The sequence below is a fragment of the Rosa rugosa genome, chromosome 1 (assembly GCF_958449725.1).
Source record: "Rosa rugosa chromosome 1, drRosRugo1.1, whole genome shotgun sequence".
Taxonomy (NCBI): domain Eukaryota; kingdom Viridiplantae; phylum Streptophyta; class Magnoliopsida; order Rosales; family Rosaceae; genus Rosa; species Rosa rugosa.
The window spans coordinates 61,053,466-61,079,065 of record NC_084820.1 but is presented as its reverse complement, the minus strand read 5'-3'; the positions used below and the strand labels follow the sequence as shown (position 1 = coordinate 61,079,065).

The 25,600-nt window shown below is 40.8% G+C and overlaps 3 protein-coding genes across 3 annotated transcripts; 1 reads left to right on the top strand and 2 right to left on the bottom strand.

Annotated features, from left to right (window-relative positions):
- Nucleotides 1–9,696: 9,696 nt before the first annotated feature.
- On the bottom strand, nucleotides 9,697–10,942 carry LOC133732143 (receptor-like protein 19). The gene is made up of 2 exons (XM_062159628.1): nucleotides 10,904–10,942; nucleotides 9,697–10,578 (listed from the first exon to the last, which is right to left on the bottom strand). Exons 1-2 carry the CDS (start codon nucleotides 10,940–10,942, stop codon nucleotides 9,697–9,699), a joined length of 921 nt encoding a protein of 306 aa, XP_062015612.1.
- Nucleotides 10,943–17,617: 6,675 nt separating this feature from the next.
- Nucleotides 17,618–19,659, bottom strand: LOC133732136 (receptor-like protein 7). The gene is made up of 2 exons (XM_062159617.1): nucleotides 19,029–19,659; nucleotides 17,618–18,975 (listed from the first exon to the last, which is right to left on the bottom strand). Exons 1-2 carry the CDS (start codon nucleotides 19,657–19,659, stop codon nucleotides 17,618–17,620), a joined length of 1,989 nt encoding a protein of 662 aa, XP_062015601.1.
- Nucleotides 19,660–21,112: 1,453 nt separating this feature from the next.
- On the top strand, nucleotides 21,113–24,081 carry LOC133743688 (uncharacterized). The gene is made up of 2 exons (XM_062171712.1): nucleotides 21,113–22,176; nucleotides 22,596–24,081. The coding sequence occupies exon 2, from the start codon at nucleotides 22,597–22,599 to the stop codon at nucleotides 23,767–23,769; it is 1,173 nt and encodes a 390-aa protein (XP_062027696.1). The 5' UTR covers nucleotides 21,113–22,176; nucleotide 22,596; the 3' UTR covers nucleotides 23,770–24,081.
- Nucleotides 24,082–25,600: the final 1,519 nt, after the last annotated feature.

Sequence of the window (25,600 nt, the reverse complement as noted above, 5' to 3'; positions counted from 1 at the left end):
AAAAAGCAAGACAGAGAGGCCAGAGACCCCAATAACCCATCCAGCAACACCCGCCGCTCGTCGATGCAGCAGGGAACCACAATCGACGCCGGGGCGCCGTCGGATAGGCTGCGATCTTTCCCCTGCGATTTCCAACCCTAGAATTCTTTGCTGGTTTCTTGGAGCAATATTTGTTTTGTTTTAAAAAGTGTTTGTAATGACTTATTTGTGTTTTTTTTTAACCTAAGCCAATTTTGAAAGCCCAATTAAGAGCAATTGACATGTACTTTTGTTGGATGTCGTTTAACGACAAACCAATCTCTAAAAAAATCAAAATCTAGTTTGCTATCTTCATCGTCTTCCTCCCCTATTTTGATTCTCTTTGCAAGCACCACTCCACCTAAACTAAAGGATCAGTACCACTACGATAGACCACCCAGATAAGAATAATATTAGAAGCTAGAGGTGTCGATGTTGTTGAAGAGCCTTGGAGAGTCAGTTACCAGAGTTGTGATTCATCAAAGCTAGTAACAGGAGGTGGATCCCTAGCTAGAAGCATGAGGTGGAGACCTAGAACCAGGAGGTGGCAGTCCATATCGAAACATAGAGGAAGCTGATGGTGTTGGCATCCAATTCTACCCTCTGTTGTGCTTATCTAGAATTAAAATCTGACCTCTTTGCCATACACTATAAATATCCTGGTTTGTTCTACTTTCTTTATTGAATTCCCTATATTTGTTTTAACAAAAAAAAAAGTGAGGGAAGGAGAATTTTTTAGACTAAGGAGGAACCTGTGAAGTATAAGCTAACTTCCGAAACGAGGTAGGGGGATCTTGGGAAACCTCTACTTAGTTTGCTTGGTTGCTGTGTTGCTATATGTGATTTCAATTATGAACTTTGATTGATGAAAAAGTTAATGGGTGTTATCCGTGTTTAAGGATATCTCTATTTGTGTTTGGCCCAAACTCTAGGTTACTTGACCTAGTGGTAATAGGGTTGAATTAGAAGGATCTAGATTCCTATTCAATGTACGATTACTTTCCTTGTATGATTGAGATTCTATACATTGTAATCCTCTATATAAAGAGGGCCCTATTATCAATGAGAACACACAACAAATTCCTCTCAATTTCAGTTTCTCTACAACACGTTATCAGCACGAAGCACTAACCCTGAAACCCTAATTTCGTAGCCCTCAAATTCCAACATCCACCGCCCCACGTATTGAAGCCCTAGCCTCAAGGAACCCAGAACCGGCGGCGGAAACACCGGAACCGGCCGGAAACCGCCTGAACCGGCCGCCGGAATAGGCTGAACCGCTCGGGTTAGCCTCGCTCTGCTAGCCTCGCTACCGGAAGCCCCTGTACCTGGCCTGCCAGCATCTGCCGAGCTCCTGTCGACATCTGTCGACAGAGCCTGCCCTAGGCCCCGCACAAGCCTGCGCGCGCCCCTGCGTTTGCTGCCCAGACCTGCCGAGCGTCTGCCTAGTGCCTGCGCGCACCTGCCGAGGAGCCTGCACGAGCCTGCCGACATCTGCCGAGAGCCTGCCGAGCACTTGCCGAGCGCCTGCCGACATCTGCCGACAGCCCCCTGCACAAGCCCTGCAAGCGCTGCGCAACAGCCCTGCAGCAGCCCCGCAGCAGCTCCGGCCAGCGACCACCGCCGGCCACCACAGTTTTCCGGCCACCTCCGGTGACCAAATTTCCGGCGATTTTTCCGGCAAAGTTTTGACACCTTTTGAGGTATGTTTTCAAGGTTCTTTTAATTCCCGTTTTTGGAATTTTTTTTTTTTTTGGTTTTCCTCTTCCTTTTTTTCTCGGGGACTTGCAACCTCCCTTATTCTACCCCCCTTTTCTTCTTCATAAGGGAGACCTAATTAAACCAAACTGTGGGGGTTCGTGCTCACTCCAAGCTTAGAGCTTGTAGAGTCCTCCAAACTTAGAGTTTGTTGAGAAGTTATGATCGACCACAAACACATCATTGTTTCGATCTAATCCAATACCTCTTGGAATCGAATTTCTTGGAAGCGACTACGCTCAGAAATTTTATTTGTTTTCGTGGTAGCCTTTTTCGCTCCGAAACTGACCCTAATTTCTTGTTCTCTTTCAGGATGAGTAACCTGAACAAATTGGACTTTGCTCCATTGGGAACAACTGGCTCTGAATATCACAGGTGAGTTCGTGATATCCGCCTGCATCTCAAGGCCGATGGAATCTTGAATACGATTCTCGAGCCTAGCCAGGACGTGCTAACTGTTGAGCAAGCTCAAGCTTTGGAAGCAAATAGAGCAGCCTTAGAGGCAAATAAGGCGAAAGCCATCATCCTAATGACTCGTCATATGGATGATTCGCTCAAGTACGAGTGTATGAATGAAGAAGACCCCATAAGGCTGTGGGTCTCACTCAAAGATAGATTTGGCAACGTCCGTGACTCCCTGCTTCCTGACCTAGAAGTGAGATGGCATAGCCTCCACCTCTGTGATTTCAAGTCAGTTCTTGACTACAACTCGGAAGCACTTCACATTAAATCCTTAATGGAATTCTATGGTAAAGAGATCACACATGCGATGTTGATTGAGAAGACTCTCTCTACTTTCCCCGTCTCTGCATTGATGGTTGCTAAGAACTATCGAATCGATGTTAATGCAAGACGAATCACAAGGTTTCATGAGCTCATTGGAGCTATGAATGTTGCTGAAAAGCATGACAACATCCTTGTGAAGAACTATAATTCGAGATCCGTGGAAATAGAGCATATTCCGGAATCCAATTATAGTCGCGCCCCTAAGAGAAGGCGCCAAGAGCGAAACCCTAACCTTAGGGATACTTCTGGACGTTCTGGTCCATATAATCGCTCTACTTGGGAAGGTAATCGCCAAAATAGGCGAACACGGAACCGAAGAGGTCAACGTGGAAAGAGAGAGGGAGGCAACGCCTCTGGCCATGTTGGTGGCGCCACCAACACTAAGAGCCATCTAAATGACGCTTTCAAAGTGTCTCAATCAATGGAGTTTGAGCAAAGAGATGTATGTTCTCGATGTGGAGTGTCTGATCATTGGGCACACATTTGTAGAGCTCGTGAAGAAATTGTCACCGCCTAAAAAGCATATTGTGAAGCAAGAGAAGCTCACTATGTGGAACAAGAAGATCAAGAAGATGATCTAGAGTGAAGGGTTCAAGACTACAAATCTGGCTGGGATCAATAGATCGCCAATTCTGTTTAAGTCTTTATTTTCCAAGAGATGTAGGCAATTGCCATATCATTTTTGTAGTAAATGCCAATGCTTTTGTCTTTCTTCAAAGTAGGCGAACTCAACGTAAATGTGATGTCTAGGAAGGTTTTGAGATTAGTGGTACTTAAGCGAGCCTTGCTCCACCGACATCTCTTTACTCACCTGGTCACATTTATTTTGGAATTACCGAAAGAAGTGAGACGATTACCATTGTTTTGCATTAGCTAGCATTTGGATTAGATTCTCCTAATGGTTAAGAGACAATGATGTACTCCGTTGGCTTATGAATAAAATTTCGAGTTCTTTTCATTATGACTCAATTTTGATTCTGAGCACATTACTTTGTGACTCTGATGGCTGGGCCATCAATATTAATTCGAGGACATGGAATAGCCCAAGTTCCCATTGTCAAATGGCACCTTGATTACTGTCACAGAAACTCTCTACGCTCTTAGGGCAAATTGCCCTATGAATAGCCAACGGATTCCATGCGAAAACGCATGTAGAGAACGAAGATGAGTTCCTTTGCAATACCTCTAACGATTGCGAACAAAGGCGCATCTAAGAGACGTTTATGTGTCTCTCTAGTGGACTCTATGTCACTATTCGAGCTATTAAATCAAATAAAGTTATGAGAGAAGATCTCTTGAATTTAGACACATATTGGCTTTGTCACGACAGGATAGGTCATCCTGGTCGTGATATGATGCTCCGTATACTAAAGACTTCACACGGACATCCATTCTTCAGAGTGAGAAGAAGCAAGAATCGAAAATTGATTCCTGGACTTAGCAAGACCGCAACAATTGCAGCATCTGGCGCTGCAGCCGTCTTGGGGCGCCATAGGGCTGCCCAAGTCCCATGTGATGACGCCATCAATGGCGCCAACCATGAGCATGACGCCATGGTTGTTCCTCCTAGTGGCCATGACGCCATACATGCTAATTTCCATGGCTCCAACGCCATGATGGGAGATGTAGTCACACATTTTGCTTCTAATAGCGCTACAGACGCTCAGGCCCAATCAAAATCCTCATTGGTTGCTTCTAAGGCCTCTCGCTCATTTTGCAAAGCCTGTTCCTTCGGGAAATTAGGACTGAGACCGTCCTACACAAATGATATGAAAATACTCATTCTGTTCTTACATCGAATCCGTGGGGATTCTGTGGACTGATTCAACCAACTTGCGGACGTTTAAATATCTCATGATGTTGGTTGACACGCAAACACGCTGGTCACGTGTTGTGCCATTGTCCACTTGTAATGCTGCTTATGCTACACTCCTAGCAAATATCATATGACAACGGGCTCACTCCCCGGATCATCCTAATTCCGTCAATTGAACTTGACGATGCTAGAGAGTTTACATCGAAGACTTTCGATGGTTATTGCATTGGGACTGATGTTGGACATCATATTCCCATGTACACACCCAATTGGTCTCGCGGAAACGACTACGATGATAGTCCGGACATTGGTAATGCACACTAATCTCCTTATATCCGCTTGGGGTAATGCAATATCGCATGCAGCTATGCTAATTCATCTAAGACCCACCGCCACTCAATCTACCTCTGCGTTACAGCTAGTGACTTGGTACAAGTATCGTACTTATGCATCTTTGAGTGTGCCACTTATGTGCCAATCACGCCGCCACAGCGCTCTATGATGGGTCCTTACAGACGAATGGGCAACTCAGTTGGATTTGAGACACCAATAATCGTCCGCCACTTAATGCCCTTGCTAGGCGATCTCCTTACCGCTAGATTTGCGGATGTCACTTTGATGAGACAGTCTTCCCGTCGTTAGGGGGAGATAAGAACACGAATGTTCAACAGGAAAGACATGAATTGTCGTAGTCTGTCCCCACTATGTCTCATCTCGATCCCTGTTAAAGTGACGAGATCACACAAATATGCTGCAAACATGCCTGCAAGGATGGACGTCCCTACGAGACGACGTAGCGCCACCCTACACAGAGGTAGGCATGGCGCCAACGCCATAGAGAGTGGCACTCTGGCGTTACAGGCCATGGCCCCAGCTAGGATGCATGGGAGGCCCGTGGGTTTCGAAGGATACTTTGGCACATTGCAATCCTTTGATCATCGACACTCAAAATTCATCTCATGAGTATCTTCCGGGTTATGGTTATAGTTGGGGGACGCCTCAACGTTAGAACATATTCCTGAGAATATAGAGCTCTATGAAACTTACACTAGTGTACATGAGACGTGGGATAAAAACTCCATCATAATTGATGATGTAGTCACGCATTTCGTTGCGCATGAGTTTGTTGAGTCCGATGATATCGAACCACGCTCCGTTGATGAATGAATGCCAACGTAGAGAGATTTGGCCTAAATGGAAAGATGCGATCCAGGTTAAGTTGGATTCTCTAAACGAAGAGGAAGGTTTTTGAGCCAGTAATGCCAACACCTCCTGACATAAAACCTATTGACTAATGGGTCTTCGTTAGAAAGCGTAGTGAGAAGAAGAGATGGTAATCTCGCCTTATGGTGCAAGGCTTCTCATAAAACGCCCTGGAATCGACTACGATGAGACATATTCTCTCGTAATGGATGTCATTACACTCCACTACCCTGTCAGTTTGGTAGTTTCCAAATAACTGATCATGCAGCTTACAAATGTGGTCACTACGTATCTCTATGAGGATCTAGATACGGAATGTACATGAAGGTTCATGGTGAACTTCATTTACCCAAGTCAAGTGGCTCTAAACCACGGAGCGCGTTTACAAAGAGGTTGAAACGCTCACTAAAGTGACTACTTGATTGGGAAGGGATATGCCCACGCGTTTCCATAACAAGTTTCGGATTCTATCGCGGTTCATGTTGGACATGATCTTCATTAGAAGCCCTTAAAGAGTTAAGGGAAACCGCTGAACACTTGAAATCCGAGTTTGAGATGAAGGATTTTGGGAGAACACGATTATGTCTCGGTTTGGAACTTGAGCATCGTGTTGATAGATGCTTAGGCATTTTGACAAGGTCAAACCTTCAAGCACCCCAATGATCGTCCATAGTCTTGATCCTGAAAATGATCCTCTTCGTCAAAAGGATGATGACGAAGATGTGCTAGAGGCAGAAGTTCCTTACTTGAGTACAATAGGCGCATTATTGTACTTAGCTCAATGCACAAGACCGGACATCTCATATGTTGTGAACTTATTAGCTAAGGTATAGCTGTGCGCCAACGTGATGCCATTGGATTGGTGTAAAAGGTATCTTTCGGATTTGAGATGTACGATTGATATGGGCATGCTTTATCCCTACAGAGAGATGATGGATTCGGACCCATCACACACCAGGAACGCCGCCAACACTGGCCTGCGTCCACTATCCCCATCCCAAAACGACATGTGTTTTGGAAGGTTTAGCTGATGTTGGGTATCTCTCTGACCCACACAAAGGTCATTCCCAAAATGGTTAAGTGTTCACCATGGGTAAAGACCGTGATATCTTGGAGGTCTACAGAAATAGACCCTAGTCGCTATATCTTCGAACAATGCAGAGATCATTGCTCTTCATGAAGTGATTCGTGAATGTATATGGATTGGATCCATAATTACGCACGTTCGAACAATTGTGGTTTGAAGTCTACCACAAATGAGCCTACGAGCATTTAGGATAATGCTGCTTGTTTTGAACAAATGAGGTGAGGCTACATCAAAAGCGATAACACCAAGCATAATCAGCAACAACAGACTCTCCTCGAGATCAAAGTGAACTAGGTTCAATCTGAGGATAGTGTGGCAGACTTGCTCACTAAGTCATTGCCTAAATTCCACTTTCGAGAGACATGTTGGTAGCATCGCTTGCGGAAGTTACCCGAACTCCCATGACCGTAGTCATCAGGGGGAGATGCAGACATCAGGGGGAGATGTCTACATGTATGGTCTCGAAACGTGAAGGGTGTGTTGTGCTCTTTTTCCCCTTCGACCGAGGTTATTTTTGTCCCACTGGGTTTTTTGTTACTCGGCAAGGTTTTTAACGAGGCAACGAGAGAAGCACCGCGTTTGGACAACACAAGGGGGAGTGTTTAAGGATATCTCTATTTGTGTTTGGCCCAAACTCTAGGTTACTTGACCTAGTGGTAATAGGGTTGAATTAGAATGATCTAGATTCCTATTCAATGTACGATTACTTTCCTTGTATGATTGAGATTCTATACATTGTAATCCTCTATATAAAGAGGCCCCTATTATCAATGAGAACACACAGCAAATTCCTCTCAATTTCAGTTTCTCTACAACAATCTGTTATTTATCATATTGTTTCATTAGCATGTTCATGAATTCTGAGGGATGGTTTTGATAGAATAGAATGGGAATGAAATATGTGGGAGTATTCTTTTGTGTAGTTGAGCTTAATCCGTAAGGACCAAATTTCAGGTGGGCTAATAGAGCTGTACGATTTTGGTGATCGAGATTAAGCAAGATGACTAGCAAAAAGGGAATCATGGTTTGGGTTATGGGGTTAATTCATATGTTATTTCATCTAGAGTCACCTCAAAAAGGTAAATTACATGGTATGGGACGTGTAGACTCTTTGTGTCTTAGTATGTGAGTTAACAGGTAATAGATGAAAATAGCATTGCATACATCCATGTATTACTGGTTTGTGTTGCTTAAAGAGGCTTAGCCTCCTACTGAGCTATTAATGCTCACCCCTATTAAATATTGCAGGTACTGAACATGAAGTTTAATTTTCCCTTTTGAAGAGCTTTGTGATTAATGTGAAGGAAGTGTGAGACTTGTCTTGTTTGGTTTCCTAGAATAAGAGAAAAGGCTGCCAGTTTGTAGTTGCCTTTGAAGTATAGGTTTGAATTTTCTGTGGGAATAATGAACTATCAAGAAACTTTGTACTGTAATCTATATAATTATGTTTGCTGCATTATAAATTTCTTCTTTTTCCATAATCCATGCTATGTTCATTGAATCGATTATGTCTTTTAATTGATTCTAAGTTCTTTGATTTGTTTCATTATTTTCCAGCTCTTATATTTAAAATTTATTTGTTAAATTCAAGGTAGAACAGAGGTCTGCAAATCTGAAATTATGTTTCTGAGCTTTTGACTCTTTTTTACTGAAAACTCTACATTTAGGTTGGGTATTTGAAGTTGGTGTCTTCATAAAAGTTGCAGTAGACATCTTAAAGATCATTTCAAAATTGGAATCTCTTGAAAACGATTTTTATAGAATTAGTTATGTTTTTTCAAAGTTACAGGTCTGTTGCATGATTTTTTTTCGAAAACAGCCGCACTGTCATGTTCTTTGTACTTCTTTTACTAGCTTTCTATTCAATCATGCTTGAAGGCACCAGTATTTCAAAAAGACATCCCCAGGTTTCAAATGAAGCCAGTCTTTTTTTTTTTGGGAATTCATACAAAGGATTTATGTCAACATGAAGTTAGCTTTATGCATTAGCAATTCTGCTGGAAAGGCAACATGGTTATTACTTTCAGTACTTCAAATCTAATTCAAATGGACTACGATTTTTCTTTATTATGTTTATATTCTTTAGTACAAGTCATACCTTCAACTCAAAAAAATTAAATTAAATTAAATTAAAAAAAAAATCCCTGAGTTGGGATGTGACATCAAGTAACCTAGAGTTTGGGCCAGACACATATTCTGGATTTACTTGAACAGATCAAACTTTCTTTTTGGTTAAGGGAGTTGGGAAAAAAAAGAGAATAAAATTAGAGTTTGATGCATTTCCATATTATTAATGTAGCTAGTGTGCCTGGCTTGTTGCTTCTTGGTCAAGTCTGGTGTGCCTTGGCTTGGAGGTTCTCAGAAGAAGCATTGAACCTATTAATATTATCTTTGGCATAATTATACTTTATTTGCTTCTTTAACTTCTTTTGTTTGATGGACTGCTGTCTCTTAGTCTTCTGTTTGGTGGTAACTGGTAAGATACCTTGCAAGGTCATCCCAGTTTTGGTCAGTCCCTCCTTCAATGTCAAAGTCAATTCCATCCAGAACAGCATCTCCCAACAGCCTTGCAAGGACTTTCCTCCCAAGACGTTGTTCCATAAGTATGTAGCAACTTAGCAGGCATCATCGGACAAACCCAGAGACTAGCTCCCTGCATGCACCTCCTCTTTTGAGAGAACATAACCTTAATAATGCCTTTGGCTTGGCATGACTTGATATCCAGGATCAACTTGGTGCATTCATCAGTAAAAGAGTCGCAGTGACCGGCGAGGTTTATGTAAGGGGTTTTGTGATCGTCAAATGAAGCTTAATAGTTATTACACCAGAGTCCAGGACTATCTCTGTTTGTATGTAACCGAACGAAAAAATACATAATGCATAAGAAATTAAGAACAACATGATATTAGCCCCAATGCTGCTCTAAACACTAAGCACATGAAGCTAATGTTCACGAACTGGCCGCTTAAATACATGGATAAAATAAGGACTAAGTTCTGAGTCCCCTCCTCTGCCTTGTGCTTCTCGGCTACCTCCTCCTGCTGAATGTCTCTACAAACCAGTCATGTTTCTTGGCTGTCCAAAAGTTTCCCACAACCATTCCTACTATTATACCAGCCACAACTCCTGGCAGAACCACAAACCAATCTAGCTCAATTTGAAACCCAAAGTCTTCGTCCTGTTCAAAGGTTGTTTGTGGTGTTGTGCTCTCAGAATCTTCACATTTCTTTGACAAAGGTTTTCCACACAAACCTGAGTTTCCTTGGTACATATCCTCTTGGAATGTATCAAATTGTCGACCTTGTGGAATAGACCCCAAAAGACTATTATGGGATACATTAAAGTATGCAAGGAATGTCAAATGTGCCAGACCACTGGGGATCTTTCCTGAGAGCTGATTTTGGGAGAGATCTAATGATTCAAGAGCAATCAAGTTCCCCAAAGATGGAGGGATGAGACCAGTGAGAGTGTTGTTGGAAAGATTAAGCAGATTAAGCCCTCTTAGGTTCCCAATGATACCTGGAATCTCTCCCACAAATCTGTTACTTGAGAGGTCTATGAGTCTCATAAGATAAGGGGTCTTGAAATACTCCAATTCAACACCTTTGCTAAAAACTGTAATTCGGTAATCATAGTAGAATGTTTCTAGATACGTCCCGCCGAAGAAGAACATGGATTGGAGGTATATATGCTCGTTTGCATCAACAGATTTCATGGCATTCCAGTTCTCTAAGTACTTGGAAGGCAAGATACCTGAAAAATCGTTGCTAGATAAATCAATGATGGACAGCTGAGGGAACTCATGGCTACTTGTAGGCTTCCCAATTATACCATGAAATGCATTAGACCGCAAAATGAGACCTTTTAATTGTTGAAGCACTCCTAACCAAGATGGGAAGGCATCACTGATCTGATTATTTCCCAAATTAAGAAACAACTGATAGATCATAAAATAAATATGAACATGTCATCATCTGCATAGAGATAGAGATACAAGTACAAAACATTTTGAATGACTATAAATGTTTGTAGATAGAATGAATACCTATGGAGTCCATCGTCTTCAAGCAAGGATTCGGTAAGACAAAGTCTTCTGTTCTCTCCAATAGCGATTTGTTCTATCTCTCAATGGGGCGAGATTACTTGTGAACCGGTAGCATTGGGAGAACAGGGACCTTGACTTATATAGGTGCCAAGTGATAGAACCCACCCATCAAAGAGAATTTATCACTTACCATATGCACCTCCTTAGTGGTTAAGTCACTTGATTTCATATCCTTTAAGACATATTATTAGGCTCATAATCTATAACATCAATCACAACATTATAGCCACTGATTTACTGCATATATGATCCTTTGATTTAATTGAAAGACATCACATATAATTATTGTGTAAACTTTATTATTAGATGATATGTCCAATTGGGTTCTTACATTCTCCCACTTGGACTATCATATAATACACAATAAAGATATCAATCCAAAACCAAATTAAACCAATCTTTAGTCGACATGGACAATACATACAGTATAACCTAACTTCAAGACTCTGTCAAACACAGCCACTCAAACCAGATCATAAGAAATCTGATGCAACAATTTGCATAGCACCTTATGTCCATAGCATCAGCACTTGTATTCACATGAGCCACCACAAGATATGAAAATATTTGATATAGAGTAACTGAATGTGATTACTTAACGTCTCATATCATGGTCTCACCTTATGGCTTTGTAGAAAAGCCCTTTATGCTTCCAATAAAGCTGATGTGTTTCCAGAATGAAAAACACATTTCAATTCATTGTGATCAAATACTTGAAGACAAATGATCTTTCGAATAGCTATTCAAGACTTGAGCTGCAGCAATAAATTGTCAGATACTAGCAATCAAATAATCTTTTAACAATTGCAGAAGTGACAATACATTCCAATATTAATGAGAAACAACCAATTGTATCAAATTGCAGCAATCAATATAAACCAAATCTGCAGACAAAAAGAAGCAAACAGATAAAGTTTGGAGATATGCTCCCACTATTCTATGGAATTAAAGCTATCAACTAATCCCATATTTTTAACATGCTCGTTAAATACTGAAACTGACACAGGTTTGGTGAGGGGATCAGCAATCATTTCTGTTGTTCTGATGTCTTCAACAACCACCTTTAGCTCTTCAGTTTTCTTCCTTACATGAAGAAATTTCAGTTCTATTTGTTTTGAGCTAGAAGACCTCTTGTTATTCTTTGCAAAGAAAACTGCAGCAGAATTGTCGCAATAGATAGGCATCGGTCTTTCTATGGTTGGAACAACCTGAGTGCAGCGAATAAGATCTCTTAACCAAACTGCATGAGTAGTGGCATGACTCAATGCAATAAATTCAGATTGCATGGTAGATAAGGTAGCCTCAGTTTGCTTTGAACTACTCCATGATATTGCTCCACCAGCCATGAGGAAAACAAAACCAGAAGTAGACTTCAAGTCATCCTTATCACCTGCATGATCTGAGTCAGAATACCCAACCACATCTAATGATTCACCTTTCCTGTACACTAGCTTGTAGTCTCTAGTTTTCTTCAGGTATCTCAAAACTTTCTTGCCCGCTGTCCAATGAATCTCTCCTGGATTAACTTGATACCTACCAAGCATACTAACAGCAAAGGCTATATCCGGGCGAGTACAAACCTGGGCATACATCAAACTTCCTACGAGTGAAGCGTACGGCTTGTTCTTCATGGCATTCTTCTCAAAATCATTCTTCGGACACTGTGACTTATTGAATTTGTCACCTTTGCTCATAGGTAAATCTCCACCAGCACAATTTTCCATTGAAAAACGCCTTAGCACTTTGTCTATGTAACTCTCTTGAGAAATTCCCAGCAGGCCCCGTTTTCTATCTCTTGTGATCTTGATTCCCAACACAAAAGATGCTTCCCCCAAGTCCTTCATCTCAAAAGACTTGGAAAAGAATGCTTTAGTCTCTAAGAGTAGTTTCATATCTGTACTAGCTAATAAAATGTCGTCAACGTACAGTACCAAGACAATAAACCTGCTCCCACAGACCTTAAAGTAAATGCATTCATCTAGAGGATTCTCCACAAAACCATTTTCAGTTACAACTGAATCAAACTTCAAGTACCACTGCCTTGAAGCTTGCTTTAAGCCATAAATTGACCTTTTGAGCCTACAAACCAAGTGCTCACTTCCTCGTTCCTCAAAACCTTGTGACTGCTTCATATAAATTTCTTCTTCCAACTCTCCGTTAAGGAAAGCTGTCTTAACATCCATCTGATGTAGCTCCATATCATAATGAGCTACTAATGCCATAATCATCCGAAATGCATCTTTGGTTGAAACCGGTGAAAAAGTTTCATGGTAGTCTACTCCTTCTCTTTGAGTAAAACCCTTTGCCACCAACCTGGCTTTATACCTTTCTATTCTTCCATCTGAGTTCTTCTTTGTTTTGAAGACCCACTTGCACCCAATTGGCTTGACATTTGGGGCTGGTTCAACTAGCTCCCACACTTGATTATCTCTCATGGACTCTAACTCTGCATGCATTGCTTCTGTCCATAAAGCTGATTGGGAACTATTGATGGCTTGGTTATAAGTGATTGGATCATTCTCTTCGCCGATATCAAAATCGACCTCTTGAAGATAGGTACTAAACTTTTCAGGTTCTACTTCTTGAAGAAATAGCACATAATCATCTGAAATTGCAGACTTACGAACTCTTTCAGACCTCCTTATTGGAACAGCTTCTGGTTGTGCTATGGCTGCTTGATTAGGAGGAAGATCTTGGTGTTCGAAATCAATGGGATTCTCAACAATCTGATTATCAAGAACAGGAGGATCTTCTGGTACTGAAGGGTATACTATGGCTGGAATGGCTGGAGCATTTGCTACTGGATTTTGAACAGCTTCTTCACCCTCTTCCTCCAAAATAAAATCCTGAACAGTAGATGGCATATTATTCTCAAGAAACTTGGCTTTATTAGTTTCAATTATCCTAGTGGAGTGACTAGGACAATAAAACTTAAAACCTTTAGATTTATCAGGATAGCCAATAAAATGGCAAGTAATGGTTCTTGGATCTAGCTTTTTCTCTTCTGGATTGTAAGGACGAGCCTCTGCTGGACATCCCCAGGTACGAAAATGCATAAGACTCGGTTTTCGACCATTCCAGATTTCAAATGGTGTTTTATCAACGGCTTTGCTAGGTACACGGTTAGAAATATAATTCGCAGTCTTGAGTGCTTCACCCCACAAAAAAATTGGTAAACTGCTTCTGCTGATCATGCTTCGGACCATGTTTAACAACGTACGATTTCTACGTTCTGCAACCCCATTCTGTTCTGGTGTACCTGGTGTTGTGTATTGTGCAATGATTCCACATTCCTCCAAATATTTCGCAAACGGACCCTTATGTTGTCCTGCCTCATCATATTTGCCATAGTATTCTCCTCCTCTGTCGGATCGAACCACTTTAATGGATTTCTCCAACTGTTTTTCAACTTCAGGTTTGTAAATTTTGAATGCTTCGAGACTTTGAGATTTTTCAGAAAGTAGGTAGATATGGCAATACCGTGAAAAATCATCAATGAAGGTTATAAAATACTTTTTGCCACAGATGGTATTGACATTAAAAGGACCACAAATATCTGAATGGATAAGTTCTAGTAGATTAGAACTACGTGTGGAACCTAACTTCCTGGAGTTTGTCATTTTGCCTTTTATGCAATCAACACAGATTGCCATATCAGAAAAATCTAAGGCTGGAAGTATTCCAGACTTAACAAGCTGTTGAAGACGTGTTTTGGATATGTGTCCAAGACGTTTATGCCATAGAAAAGAGGAATTTTCATTAATTAAGACTCTTTTGGAACCTATAGATTGCTCTATGAGATAAGAATCAACAGAATAAGAACACCTCAGACGCCACATGTCATCTTGAAGATAAGCACTACCAACATAATCTGAATTAAGGAAAAACTTTATTTCTTCAGAAACAGTAAAATTGAAACCATCCTTAACAAGTTTGACAGGGGAAATTAAATTCCTTCTCATCGAAGGAATAAACAAAACATCCTTTAAAATCAAAACAAAACCAGATTCTAACTTAAGGTGAACAGTTCCTATGGCTTCAACAGCAACTTTGACTCCATTCCCTACGAAAACTTTGACTTCATCTCTACTTGGAGTTCTCCGGTTTATGAAGCCCTGCAAGGAATTTGAGATGTGAATAGGAGAACCGGTGTCATACCACCAGGAATTTGAAGGAACAGAAATAAGATTTGACTCAATTATTGTAAAAACATGAGCTGAACCTAGACAAGGACCTAGGATAGTAAAAACACGATACGTACCCTTCTTTTCTAGCCACGACTTATACTTAGCACAGTTTTTCTTCATGTGACCAGAATTTTTGCAAAAGAAGCATTTGAAAACTGTTGTTTGTTTTGGCTTAAGGTTCTGAGATCCTTTGGATGAAGAGGAGTTCTGCCTTGGATCACTCTTGGCATGATGAGGTGGGCGTTTGTAGGATCCAACAGCCTTCCCTTTATTGATCCCTGACTGGATAACCAAAAGGACAGATTTCTCCTTTTCCTTTTTCAGCCTAGCTTCTTCTTGCACAGAGTGGGCAATAAGCTCATCTATGTTCCACTTCTCTTTCTGAGTATTATAGCTAACCTTCAGTTGGCTATAGGCATCTGGAAGAGATTCAAGAGCAAAATGGACAAGGAAAGGATCAGGAATAGGAATTGCTAGGGCTGAAAGTTTCTTGCTCAGGTCAATCAGCTTCATAATATGCGCCCTAACGCTTCCTTCTCCTTCAAACTGCGCCTTAGACAGTGCCATCATCAGGTTTCCTGTTTCTGCCTTTGATGATTCCTGAAACTTCTGTCCTATGGCTGCCAGATAAGCTTTGGCATCATTAGTTTCTGCAATGCTACCTCGAACAGTCTCATTCATGTACTTTTTCATGAACAACAATGCCACCCTGTTAGATCTCTCCCATTTTTCAGCTTTCTCCTTCTGAGCATTAGTACTGGTTGGAGTAATCACAGGCTGATCCTCCCTTAAGGCTAAATCGAGATCCATAATTCCTAGGTTTATCATTACGTCATGCTTCCAGCCCTTAAAGTTGGTTGCACTCAGAATTTCTATGGGTGTCATAAGCGCAGAAGAAACTGTAAAGTAAAACATGTAATAGGCCTTAAGAAAATTATCCTAAACATGTCATACAAAGAACAAAAGAACAATTAAGAGAGCACAAAAAATTGTTCAAATAACCCCAATCTTTAGTTGCACTATTAAATAACACATGTGAGCAAGAAATTTATTAGTGCCTTGAGTTCTTTACCACACCACAAGCTTTATAGAACACGAAACTTGATAAATTTTATCAACGCATGTGAGCAAGATGATAAGATTTCTTTATGTGCTCTAAATTCCTTTGATGTGCTGACTTAAACTACGATATACTTAATTAACACCTGTATGGCAAGATAATATCCATATATCATATTTTAAGGTCACAATTTTGGTCTAATATTATAACCATGAACTGAGAAAAACCTGAACAATTTTAACACCTGTATGGCAAGGAAAAATCATTATGGGGTATCTCAGAACTAGACCAATGTTTTGTTTGAGTCTTATGAAGTGTATATTTAAGTGTGAAGGTTTCGATTAAAAACTTTAACTTAAATAAGACCTCAAACAAAAAACATATATTGCAAAAAAATATATATATAAACATATGCTGGATGCTGAATTGCCATCTAGCCCAGAAAAATACTCATAATGAATAATTATGCAATTATATGTTCTACGCATTCATATACTCTGATATGCAAGAATGAAACTTAATTAGCTTAGCAAAAATTGCCAAACTACATACCAATACCTGAGCATTTTGTTCCTGCAAGTTGAAGTATAATACATACATACTATTTCTGATTATATCCAACCACACAATCGAGACATTGGAAAGAAAATAAATGCTAACCTCAATGAATTTCGATCCTTAAATTTAATGATAGAAGCATGAAGTATGGATGGGTATAAGCATGGAAACAGTAAAAGGGACATGATATGGGCTCCCAGCGATAGAGTGTGAATAACCCATTGCTTGATTTGAGTAAATAAGAAGCATAAACACCGAAAGAAAAAACCCCCAAAACTGGATTTCTGAAAACCCAAAATGTGCAGCGGAAGAATGGGGATGAATGGGATGAATCATGTTGATTCCAATAAAACAAAACGCACCGTTTGAAATAAAATAAAATAAAAACCAGGCCCCATTTTATTTTATTGTAATTTACTTTATTCCAAATTTCCCTATTGTTTTGTTTATACAAAAGACCCAAATGAGAGATATCATTTTTCTTTTTAAGGAACAACCAAAACTTCAACCGATCCCTATATATGCAGAGTGGCTCTGATACCACTTGATAGATCATAAAATAAATATGAACATGTCATCATCTGCATAGAGATAGAGATACAAGTACAAAACATTTTGAATGACTATAAATGTTTGTAGATAGAATGAATACCTATGGAGTCCATCGTCTTCAAGCAAGGATTCGGTAAGACAAAGTCTTCTGTTCTCTCCAATAGCGATTTGTTCTATCTCTCAATGGGGCGAGATTACTTGTGAACCGGTAGCATTGGGAGAACAGGGACCTTGACTTATATAGGTGCCAAGTGATAGAACCCACCCATCAAAGAGAATTTATCACTTACCATATGCACCTCCTTAGTGGTTAAGTCACTTGATTTCATATCCTTTAAGACATATTATTAGGCTCATAATCTATAACATCAATCACAACATTATAGCCACTGATTTACTGCATATATGATCCTTTGATTTAATTGAAAGACATCACATATAATTATTGTGTAAACTTTATTATTAGATGATATGTCCAATTGGGTTCTTACAACAACAACTTAGAACAATTGGCAATTGATCTTGGTAGCTTCCCTTGTAGCTGATTATAACTCAAGTCAATCCCTCTTAACCACAAGCATCTTTTTGAACCTATCTGAGGAATATCCCCATGAAAAGAATTGTTCTGCAGTCTCAATATCTGAAGAAATCTGAGATTATCAAAACATTGGGGAATCTTGCCAATCAGGTTGTTGTTAGACAAATCAAGAATACATAGTGGCCATGTGTTGCAGAATGTTGCTGGAATTTCTCCTGCATATTCATTGTTTGAAACAAAATAGTATGATATTGACGGCGATGGAATTGGCAGTGATCCTCGTAACATGTTAGAGTCGAGCTGTAAAGAGTATAACCCACGCCATGGAATAATGACCGGATTTTCTTCAAATCCAGTTAAGTGGTTGTGAGAGAGGTTGAGAAACCTCAAAGTTTCACCAGTTGAATTCCACATCCATTTTGGTATATGGCCATGAAGATTGTTGTCAGATAGATCTAGATCCTCCAGTTGACTAGTGTATTTCAAAAATTCCGGAAACTCCATTAAGTTGCATGAACCCAATCCTAGTACTTCAAGCTTTGGAGCAATAGCATTAAATCCAGTTTTGATCTGCACAGAGAACTTGTTGAGCGACAAACGAAGTCCTCGCAACTTTTTGAGCTTGGAAAACTCGTCCAATTCAACAGACCCACTCAAGTTATTTGAGTGGAGGTAAATATGTTTAAGGTATCTTAGGTCGAATAGTGACCTGGGAATTGCTCCTTGCAGATTGTTGAATCGTACGTCTAACAAAGTTAATTGGCTCAGCTGCACAAGGCAAGATGGGATTTGACCGGTTATTTGATTGCGGCCCAAGTCTAATTTCAAAAGTTGTGTCAAATTAGCCAAACAACATGGGATTTCACCAGTTATTAGATTCTGGTTCAAGTCTAATACCAAAAGTTGAGTCAGAGTAGCCAAAGAACATGGCAAATCTCCCCTTAAGTAGGTACCATCAAGGGACAAGTGGTTAAGTTTGGTCAGCTTTCCAACCCAAGACAAGAAATCTGAAACTTGGCCACTGAAAGTATGGATTGTTGGAAGGTCAGGTAGATAACTATAGTCATAAAAGGAAGAAAGATCAAGGAAATTGAGCTGGGTAACGTTGGAAAGTGAAGATGGAACATGGGGATAAAAGTTACAGGATCGTATGTTCAACAAATGCAAGGCACGAAGATTTCTGATTGAAGCAGGTATATGACCAGAGAAATCGCTTGCCTGCAAATTCAATATCTTCAAGGGGCTGCTGGTGTTAAGGTCATCAGGAAAATAACCGGTTAGATCAAAGTTATTGGCCAAATCAAGTACTGCAAGTTTGGTAGGTGGAAAATGCCTACTGGGAATTTCCCCTCCAATTTACATGCTTGAAGACGGAGAGATGTGAGAGAAGACATATTCACCAATGTATTAGGCACTGTGGAGCGTATCTCGACGTCAAAAAGATGAAGCTGTTTTATGTTGGTTAAGTTCTGAACTAGAATTCTGAAGTTGGGCATTTTGAGAGGAGGCATTTTGAGACGAGGCATTTCTAGAGGAGGCACATATGAAGACAGATGAAGTGTAGATAGCTTGGATAGATATGAAATTTCGGAAGGAATTTGGCCAGAAAATGAAGACATTGAAAGATTGAGATATGTTAGACTAGTAAGATCATGGCCTAACCTGGATGGTATTTGAGAGAAGCTGAAGTTATTGTCAGAGAGGTCAAGCCTCTGCAACTGAACAAGTTGAAAAAGACTGCTATTGGAGTTGATGGAACCATGAAGCCAGCTACTGGCAAGGTCAAGGCCAATAACGTGGCCCGAATTGTCGTTGCATTCAACACCATCCCATGAACAACAGTTACTCCTTTTAGGATCTCCTTCTAGACTCCCCCAGGATGCAACTTTCGGATAAGCAAAGGGATCTTGGGAAGCAGACTTGTCTATAGTGAAACTAGCTTTGAATTGTAACAAGGCAGAGCGCTCATCATCATGGCAAAGTGTCTGCATCTGTACAAAAGAAAAACAGCATGCAACATAAACGAACAACAAGAGTATAAGATAACGCACAGAAAAGAAGTCGCACCAGGACGATCCCATTCCCGTTCCCATGAAAAATTATGTTATGTGGAAGTGTATGTCTGTAGGTTTGTGGGTTTCACATAACAGAGAATTTAAACTCCCTTTATAGAAAAAGAACAGAGCTTCTTTCATAAGCTGGGATGGTCAACTAGAAACCAAAGTCTTCAGGAAATTTCCAATGACAAAGGTCGTTTTTTCATATGATGATGGGCCTCACCTCATATGACCGAGTGGGAATGTAATTAGATTCTAAATCAGTTTTACTTTTTACTAATGTAGTGTCTTTGACTCTTTGGCATGGAGCTCTTGAACAATTGGGCGTCTGTACAAAAGAAAAACAGCATGCAACGTTAATGAGCAACAAGAGTATAAGATAGCGCACAGAAAAGAAGTCGCACCAGGACGATCGCATACCCGTTCCCATGAACAATTCTGTTTTCTTAGTATATGTGTATGTAGGTGGGTTTCACATAACAGAGAACTTAAACTCCTTTATAGATAGACGTCAGGCGTTGTCTGCAGAGCACCAAAGATAAAACGCACCGAGAGACGTCCGGGTGTAGACATTAAATTGACCAAGTCAACCCCCACAGGACAGGGAAGATGTTACCGCAAGGGCTTTTAAGGGAGAAAGGGATGTGCATCGAGGAGATTAGGTTGGAAGACTTGGAAGTCTTCTGACTTCTGCAAACCATACATCTGCAAACAAAGCAGGGTCCCCATAAGAATGAGATGTATCAAAACAGGACGAATTTCCAACCCACGTTGTCGGCCATGAAGTAGTTAGGCCAGGCTTCGCTATCGTCAATCACAATCTCAGACAAGCAAGTAATTCAACAATCAAATTGTTATTCAACGAGGCAGATAGTAATTGGAATATTGATTCGTGATTCAGGCATCTGTTGATTATTTTTTTTTTTTTAATCTTTCTTATTTTCACTTGTTTTCTGGTTAATCATTGTGTTTCCAGGATCATTCTTATGTATCAAACTGAAATCCAAGTACATGGTTATGAAGTTGCATGTTCATATATAGGTTAATAATGCCAGTTTGAACTATATACACCACCAATATTAATACAAACAAACAAAACAAATGGAATGGCTACGGCAGTACGCTGACAAGGGTGAGATATCCTTCAATTGTGATCGTTGACTCCAATATAACGTAATTTTGCTTCTCTTTTTGATTAATTCTGAACCGTTTGTCACTTTGGATTTGGGCAGTGATGATATTTCTGTATAGGCTGTTTGAAGAAACTAAATTGTTTTGCTAGGCTTAATGGGTATTTTTGTTTTTGTCCCTCATCAATTCATAGCTCACTGAAATCAGCTATCAGTGATTTTTCCATCGAATAATTGATATGATGTGTTCCTTTTGTTGTAGTATATATGAATCATGATGTATATATGAGTCATAGTATAAATGTCTATATCATGTATACAATAGGTACTTGAGTGTATAATGTAGGTATAGAGACTTGTATGACAAGCTTTATGCCAAAGGGCAACAAGCATGGCAATTGTGATCATTGCAGCCACCATGTGGAGCTGCAGCCCTCAATCAACCAAGAGAAGATTGTTATCATTTTGAGTTTCTCTTAGAGCATTCACATTAGCTTTGTATTTATATATAAACCCTCCATTGTGAGATGAATAAACACAATTCAGATTCATTACTCTCTCTCTCTCTGTTAATTTCCGTTTTCCTTAAACACGTTATCAGCACGAAATTGCTCTAGATTTAGAATCGAAAATTGACAAGAAGAGGAACTTCATCAAGCAATCGAAGTCATTTTTCCAACCATACAAAAAACCTCCAAATCCTACCACATATCAAAGCCCTTGATCCAAGAAGCCCAGAACCGGTTTCAGAACTGCCAGAACCGGCCGGAAACAGCTTGAACCGGCCACCGGAAAAATTGAACCGCTGCCGAACCGCTGTCGAAGTCCTGCCGAGCCCTGCCGAGTCCTGCCGAGATCTGCCGAGAAGCTGCCGAGCGAGTCCTGCCGAGACCTGCCGAGAAGCTGCCGAGCGCATCTGCCGAGACCTGCCGAGCAGCTGCGCAGAAGCTGTCGACAGCACCTGCCGAGAGCTACCGAGACCTGCCGAGCTGCTGCCGAAGACCTGCCGAGCCCCTGCCTAGCAGCTGCCGAGCTGCTGCCGAGCAGCTGTCGACAGATCTGTCGACAGATCTGTCGGGCATTTTTCCGACAACTTTCCGGCGACTTTCGGGACACTTTTCCGGCGACTTCCGGGCACTTTTCCGACAACTTTCCGGCGACTTCGGGACACTTTTCCGGCGACTTTCCGGGCACTTTTCCGGCGACTTTCCGGACACTTTTCCGGCGACTTTTCGGACAATTTTCTCGACTTTTTCCAGCGACTTTTAAGTCACCTCCGACAACCTTTTCCAGACAAATTTTCCGGCGACACTATTTCAAGGTATTTCTTATTAAAAGTTCCTGTTTTTGAGTTTGTATTCCTTTTCTCTTCTTTTCAGGGACTTGTAATTAAAAAGCGGAATTATAGAAATTCACGCTAAACGAACTAAGAGCGTTCGTAATCTATGAACTAAGAGTGTTCATAATATTCGGACTAAGAGCGTCCGCAAGCATCGATTTTTGAACTAAAAGCGGAATCGTGGGGATACACGCTAAACGAACTAAGAGCGTTCGTAATCAATAAACTAAGAGTGTTCATAATGTTCGGACTAAGAGCGTCCGCAAACATCATTGTTTTGGTCTAATCCAAATATTCTTGGAAATTGATTTCTTGGTAGCATAGCTCGGAAATCTTATTATTTTAGTTTTCGTGGAAGTTTAAACTCCGAAACTAATATATCTTCTCTTCCTATTTTTCAGGATGTCGAATGAACCTAGACTCGACTTCCCAATGCTTGACTCAACAGGCTCGGAATACCATGGCTGGGTAACCGACGTTGAGAACCATCTCACTGCGAGAGGGATATTGCCCATAATCCAGGCACCTGATCAGGGCCTAGTGTTCCAACGAACACCCACAAAGCATGCTCAAGCAACCATCTTGATGCGACGCCACATGGATAAATCTCTCAGATTAGAGTACATGTCGCTCAAGGATGCAAGAGATCTATGGGTAGCGCTAGAAGAGCGCTTTGGCAATATCCAAGATTTCCTCCTCCCTGACTTGAAGGTTCAGTGGAACAATATACGCTTCTCCAACTTCAAGTATGTTGCTAAATACAATTCAGAAGCTCTTCGCCTCAAAGCTATGTTGAGGGTCTGTGAAAAACCTCTCACAGAAAAAGAACTAATTGAGAAAACTCTCTCCACCTTCCCCGTCGCAGCACTTGTGATATCAAAGCAATATCGCACTGAAGTCAATGCTGGACGAATTACGAGGTTTAATGAGAACATCAATATTTTTTCGGTAGCTGAGAAGCACGACAACATCCTTGTAAAGAATTATAATTCAAGACCCATTGGAACTAAGAGCGTTCGTGAGGCGAATTATAATGCACCCAAGAGAGGGCGCATGGAGTGGTACCCTAACAATATGGGACAAGAAGGACGAATGAGTCCATATAACCGCCCCAACAAAGAAGGCAGCCGCAACTATAGTGCGGGCACACGTGGTGGTAACTACACACGTGGGAGAGGTGGATATAACAACACCATGGGCCGTAACACTGTGGGCCGTGGAGGTCGCACCATACGCCGTGGTAGTAGCAGCAACCCTCCTAGGGAATATCCACAACGTGGACAACCTACACCTCAAATGAAGGGAGGCAACCACAATGACAGGTGTCATCGGTGTGGATCAATTGAGCATTGGTTCAAGCAATACCATGCAAGTACCCAACTAGCTGCAAGCTACAAGGAGTATGGGCAATTGAGAGAGCAAGAAACCAATCTTGCTGAAGATGAAGATATAAATCTTGCTGAAGGTAAAGATATCAATCTTGCTGAAGATGAAGATGGTGAAGATATCACTCTCACCACTGAGGACTTCAAAGCTGCAGATAAAGAGCACGAGGATGCCGCAGACTTTGATTAGAATAGTCCTTTCTATTTTCCAAGAATGGCAAATGTGCCTTAGTCAAATGACAATTGTATTAAAACTTTTTCTCATGTGGCGCATCCAATGTAGTATGATGTCTAGGAAAGTAATTGAGATCGGGGTACTTAAGCGAGCCTCGCTCCACCAACATCTCTCTACTTTCCTGGTCATATTTCATTGGAGTTACCAAACGGATTGAGTAACTACAATTTGTCTAAAGTTTGATTTTATTATGGAATAGACTTTGGAAAACTTTGATGTAATCATTGGCTATTTTCCTTATTAATAAAGTGTCGCATTATTATTCAATGTCATGGACATGTGTTAAATTCCGAACTTTATATAAAGAGCCAATAGTTTTCATGTGAAAACACATTGTGAGAATGGACAAGAGTTCCTTTGCATCACCTCTAATGACTACGGACATAAAACGAGTATTAGAGAAACTTATGTGTCGCTCTAGTGGGTTGCATGCAACCACTATTCAAGTCATTGAATCAAACCATGTCATAAGAGATGACTTATGGGATTCTGAAACATATACGCTTTGGCAAGAACGTTTGAGATATCCAGGTTGTGATATGATGCTCCGTATATTAAAGACTTCACACGGACATCCATTCTTCACAACGAAAAGAAGTACGAACCAAAGATTGGTCCAAAGAGTTACTTCTAAAAGATATCATTCGTTTTGCAAAGCTTGCTATTTTAGCAAAAAATAGGATTGAGACCATCCTATGCAAAGGACACTAAAGAAAATATGCCATTCTTGCAAAGAATTCAAGGTGATATTTGTGAACCTATTCAACCAACTTGCGGACGTTTAAATATCTCATGATGTTGGTTGGCACGCAAACACACTAATCACGTGTTGTGCCATTGTCCATCTATAAAAGCTGCTTATGCTATACTCATAGCACATATAATATGACAACGGGCTCACTCCCCGGATCATCCTATTTAGTCATTTGGATTTTGACTATGCTAGTGAGTATACATCGAAGATTTTCGATGGTTATTGCAAAGGGAGTGATGTTGGACATCACATTCCCATATACACACCTAAATGGTCTCGTGGAAATAACTACGATGGTAGTTTAGACATTGGCGATGCGCACCAATCTCTTTATATCCGCTTGGGGTGATGCAATATCGCATACAACTATGCTAATTCCTCTATGACCTACCCCCACTCAATGTATCCCTGCGTTACAGCTAGTGACTGGGTACAAATATTTTGTACTTACGCACATTCGAGTGAGTCATTTATGTGCCAATGTGAGCCATTTATGTGCCAATTGCGCCGCCACAGCGCCTATGGTAGGTCCTTAAAAACAAGTGAGCAACTTAGTTGGAATTGAGACTCCAACAATCGTCCGCCACTTAATGCCCTTACAAGGCGATCTCCTTACCGTTTGATTTACGGATGTCACTTTGATGAGACAGTCTTTCCGTCGTTAGGGGGAGATAAGAACACAAACTATTCAGCAGGAACGACAGGAAATGTCGTAGTCTGTCCCCACTATGTCTCATCTCGATCCCTATTAAAGTGTCGAGATCACACACATTTGCTGCACAAATGCCTGCAAGGAAGGACGTCCCTATAAGAGGACGTAGCGCCACCCTACACAGAGGTAGGCAAGGCGCCAACGTCATAGAAAGTGGCACTCGGACGTTACAGGCCATGGCCCCAGCTAGGATGCGTGGGAAGCCCGTGGATTCGAAGGATATTTTGGCATCCTTAGATCATCGACACTCAACATCCGTCTCATGAGTATCTTCTGGATTATGGTTATCGTTGGGGGACACCTCAACGTCAGAACCTATT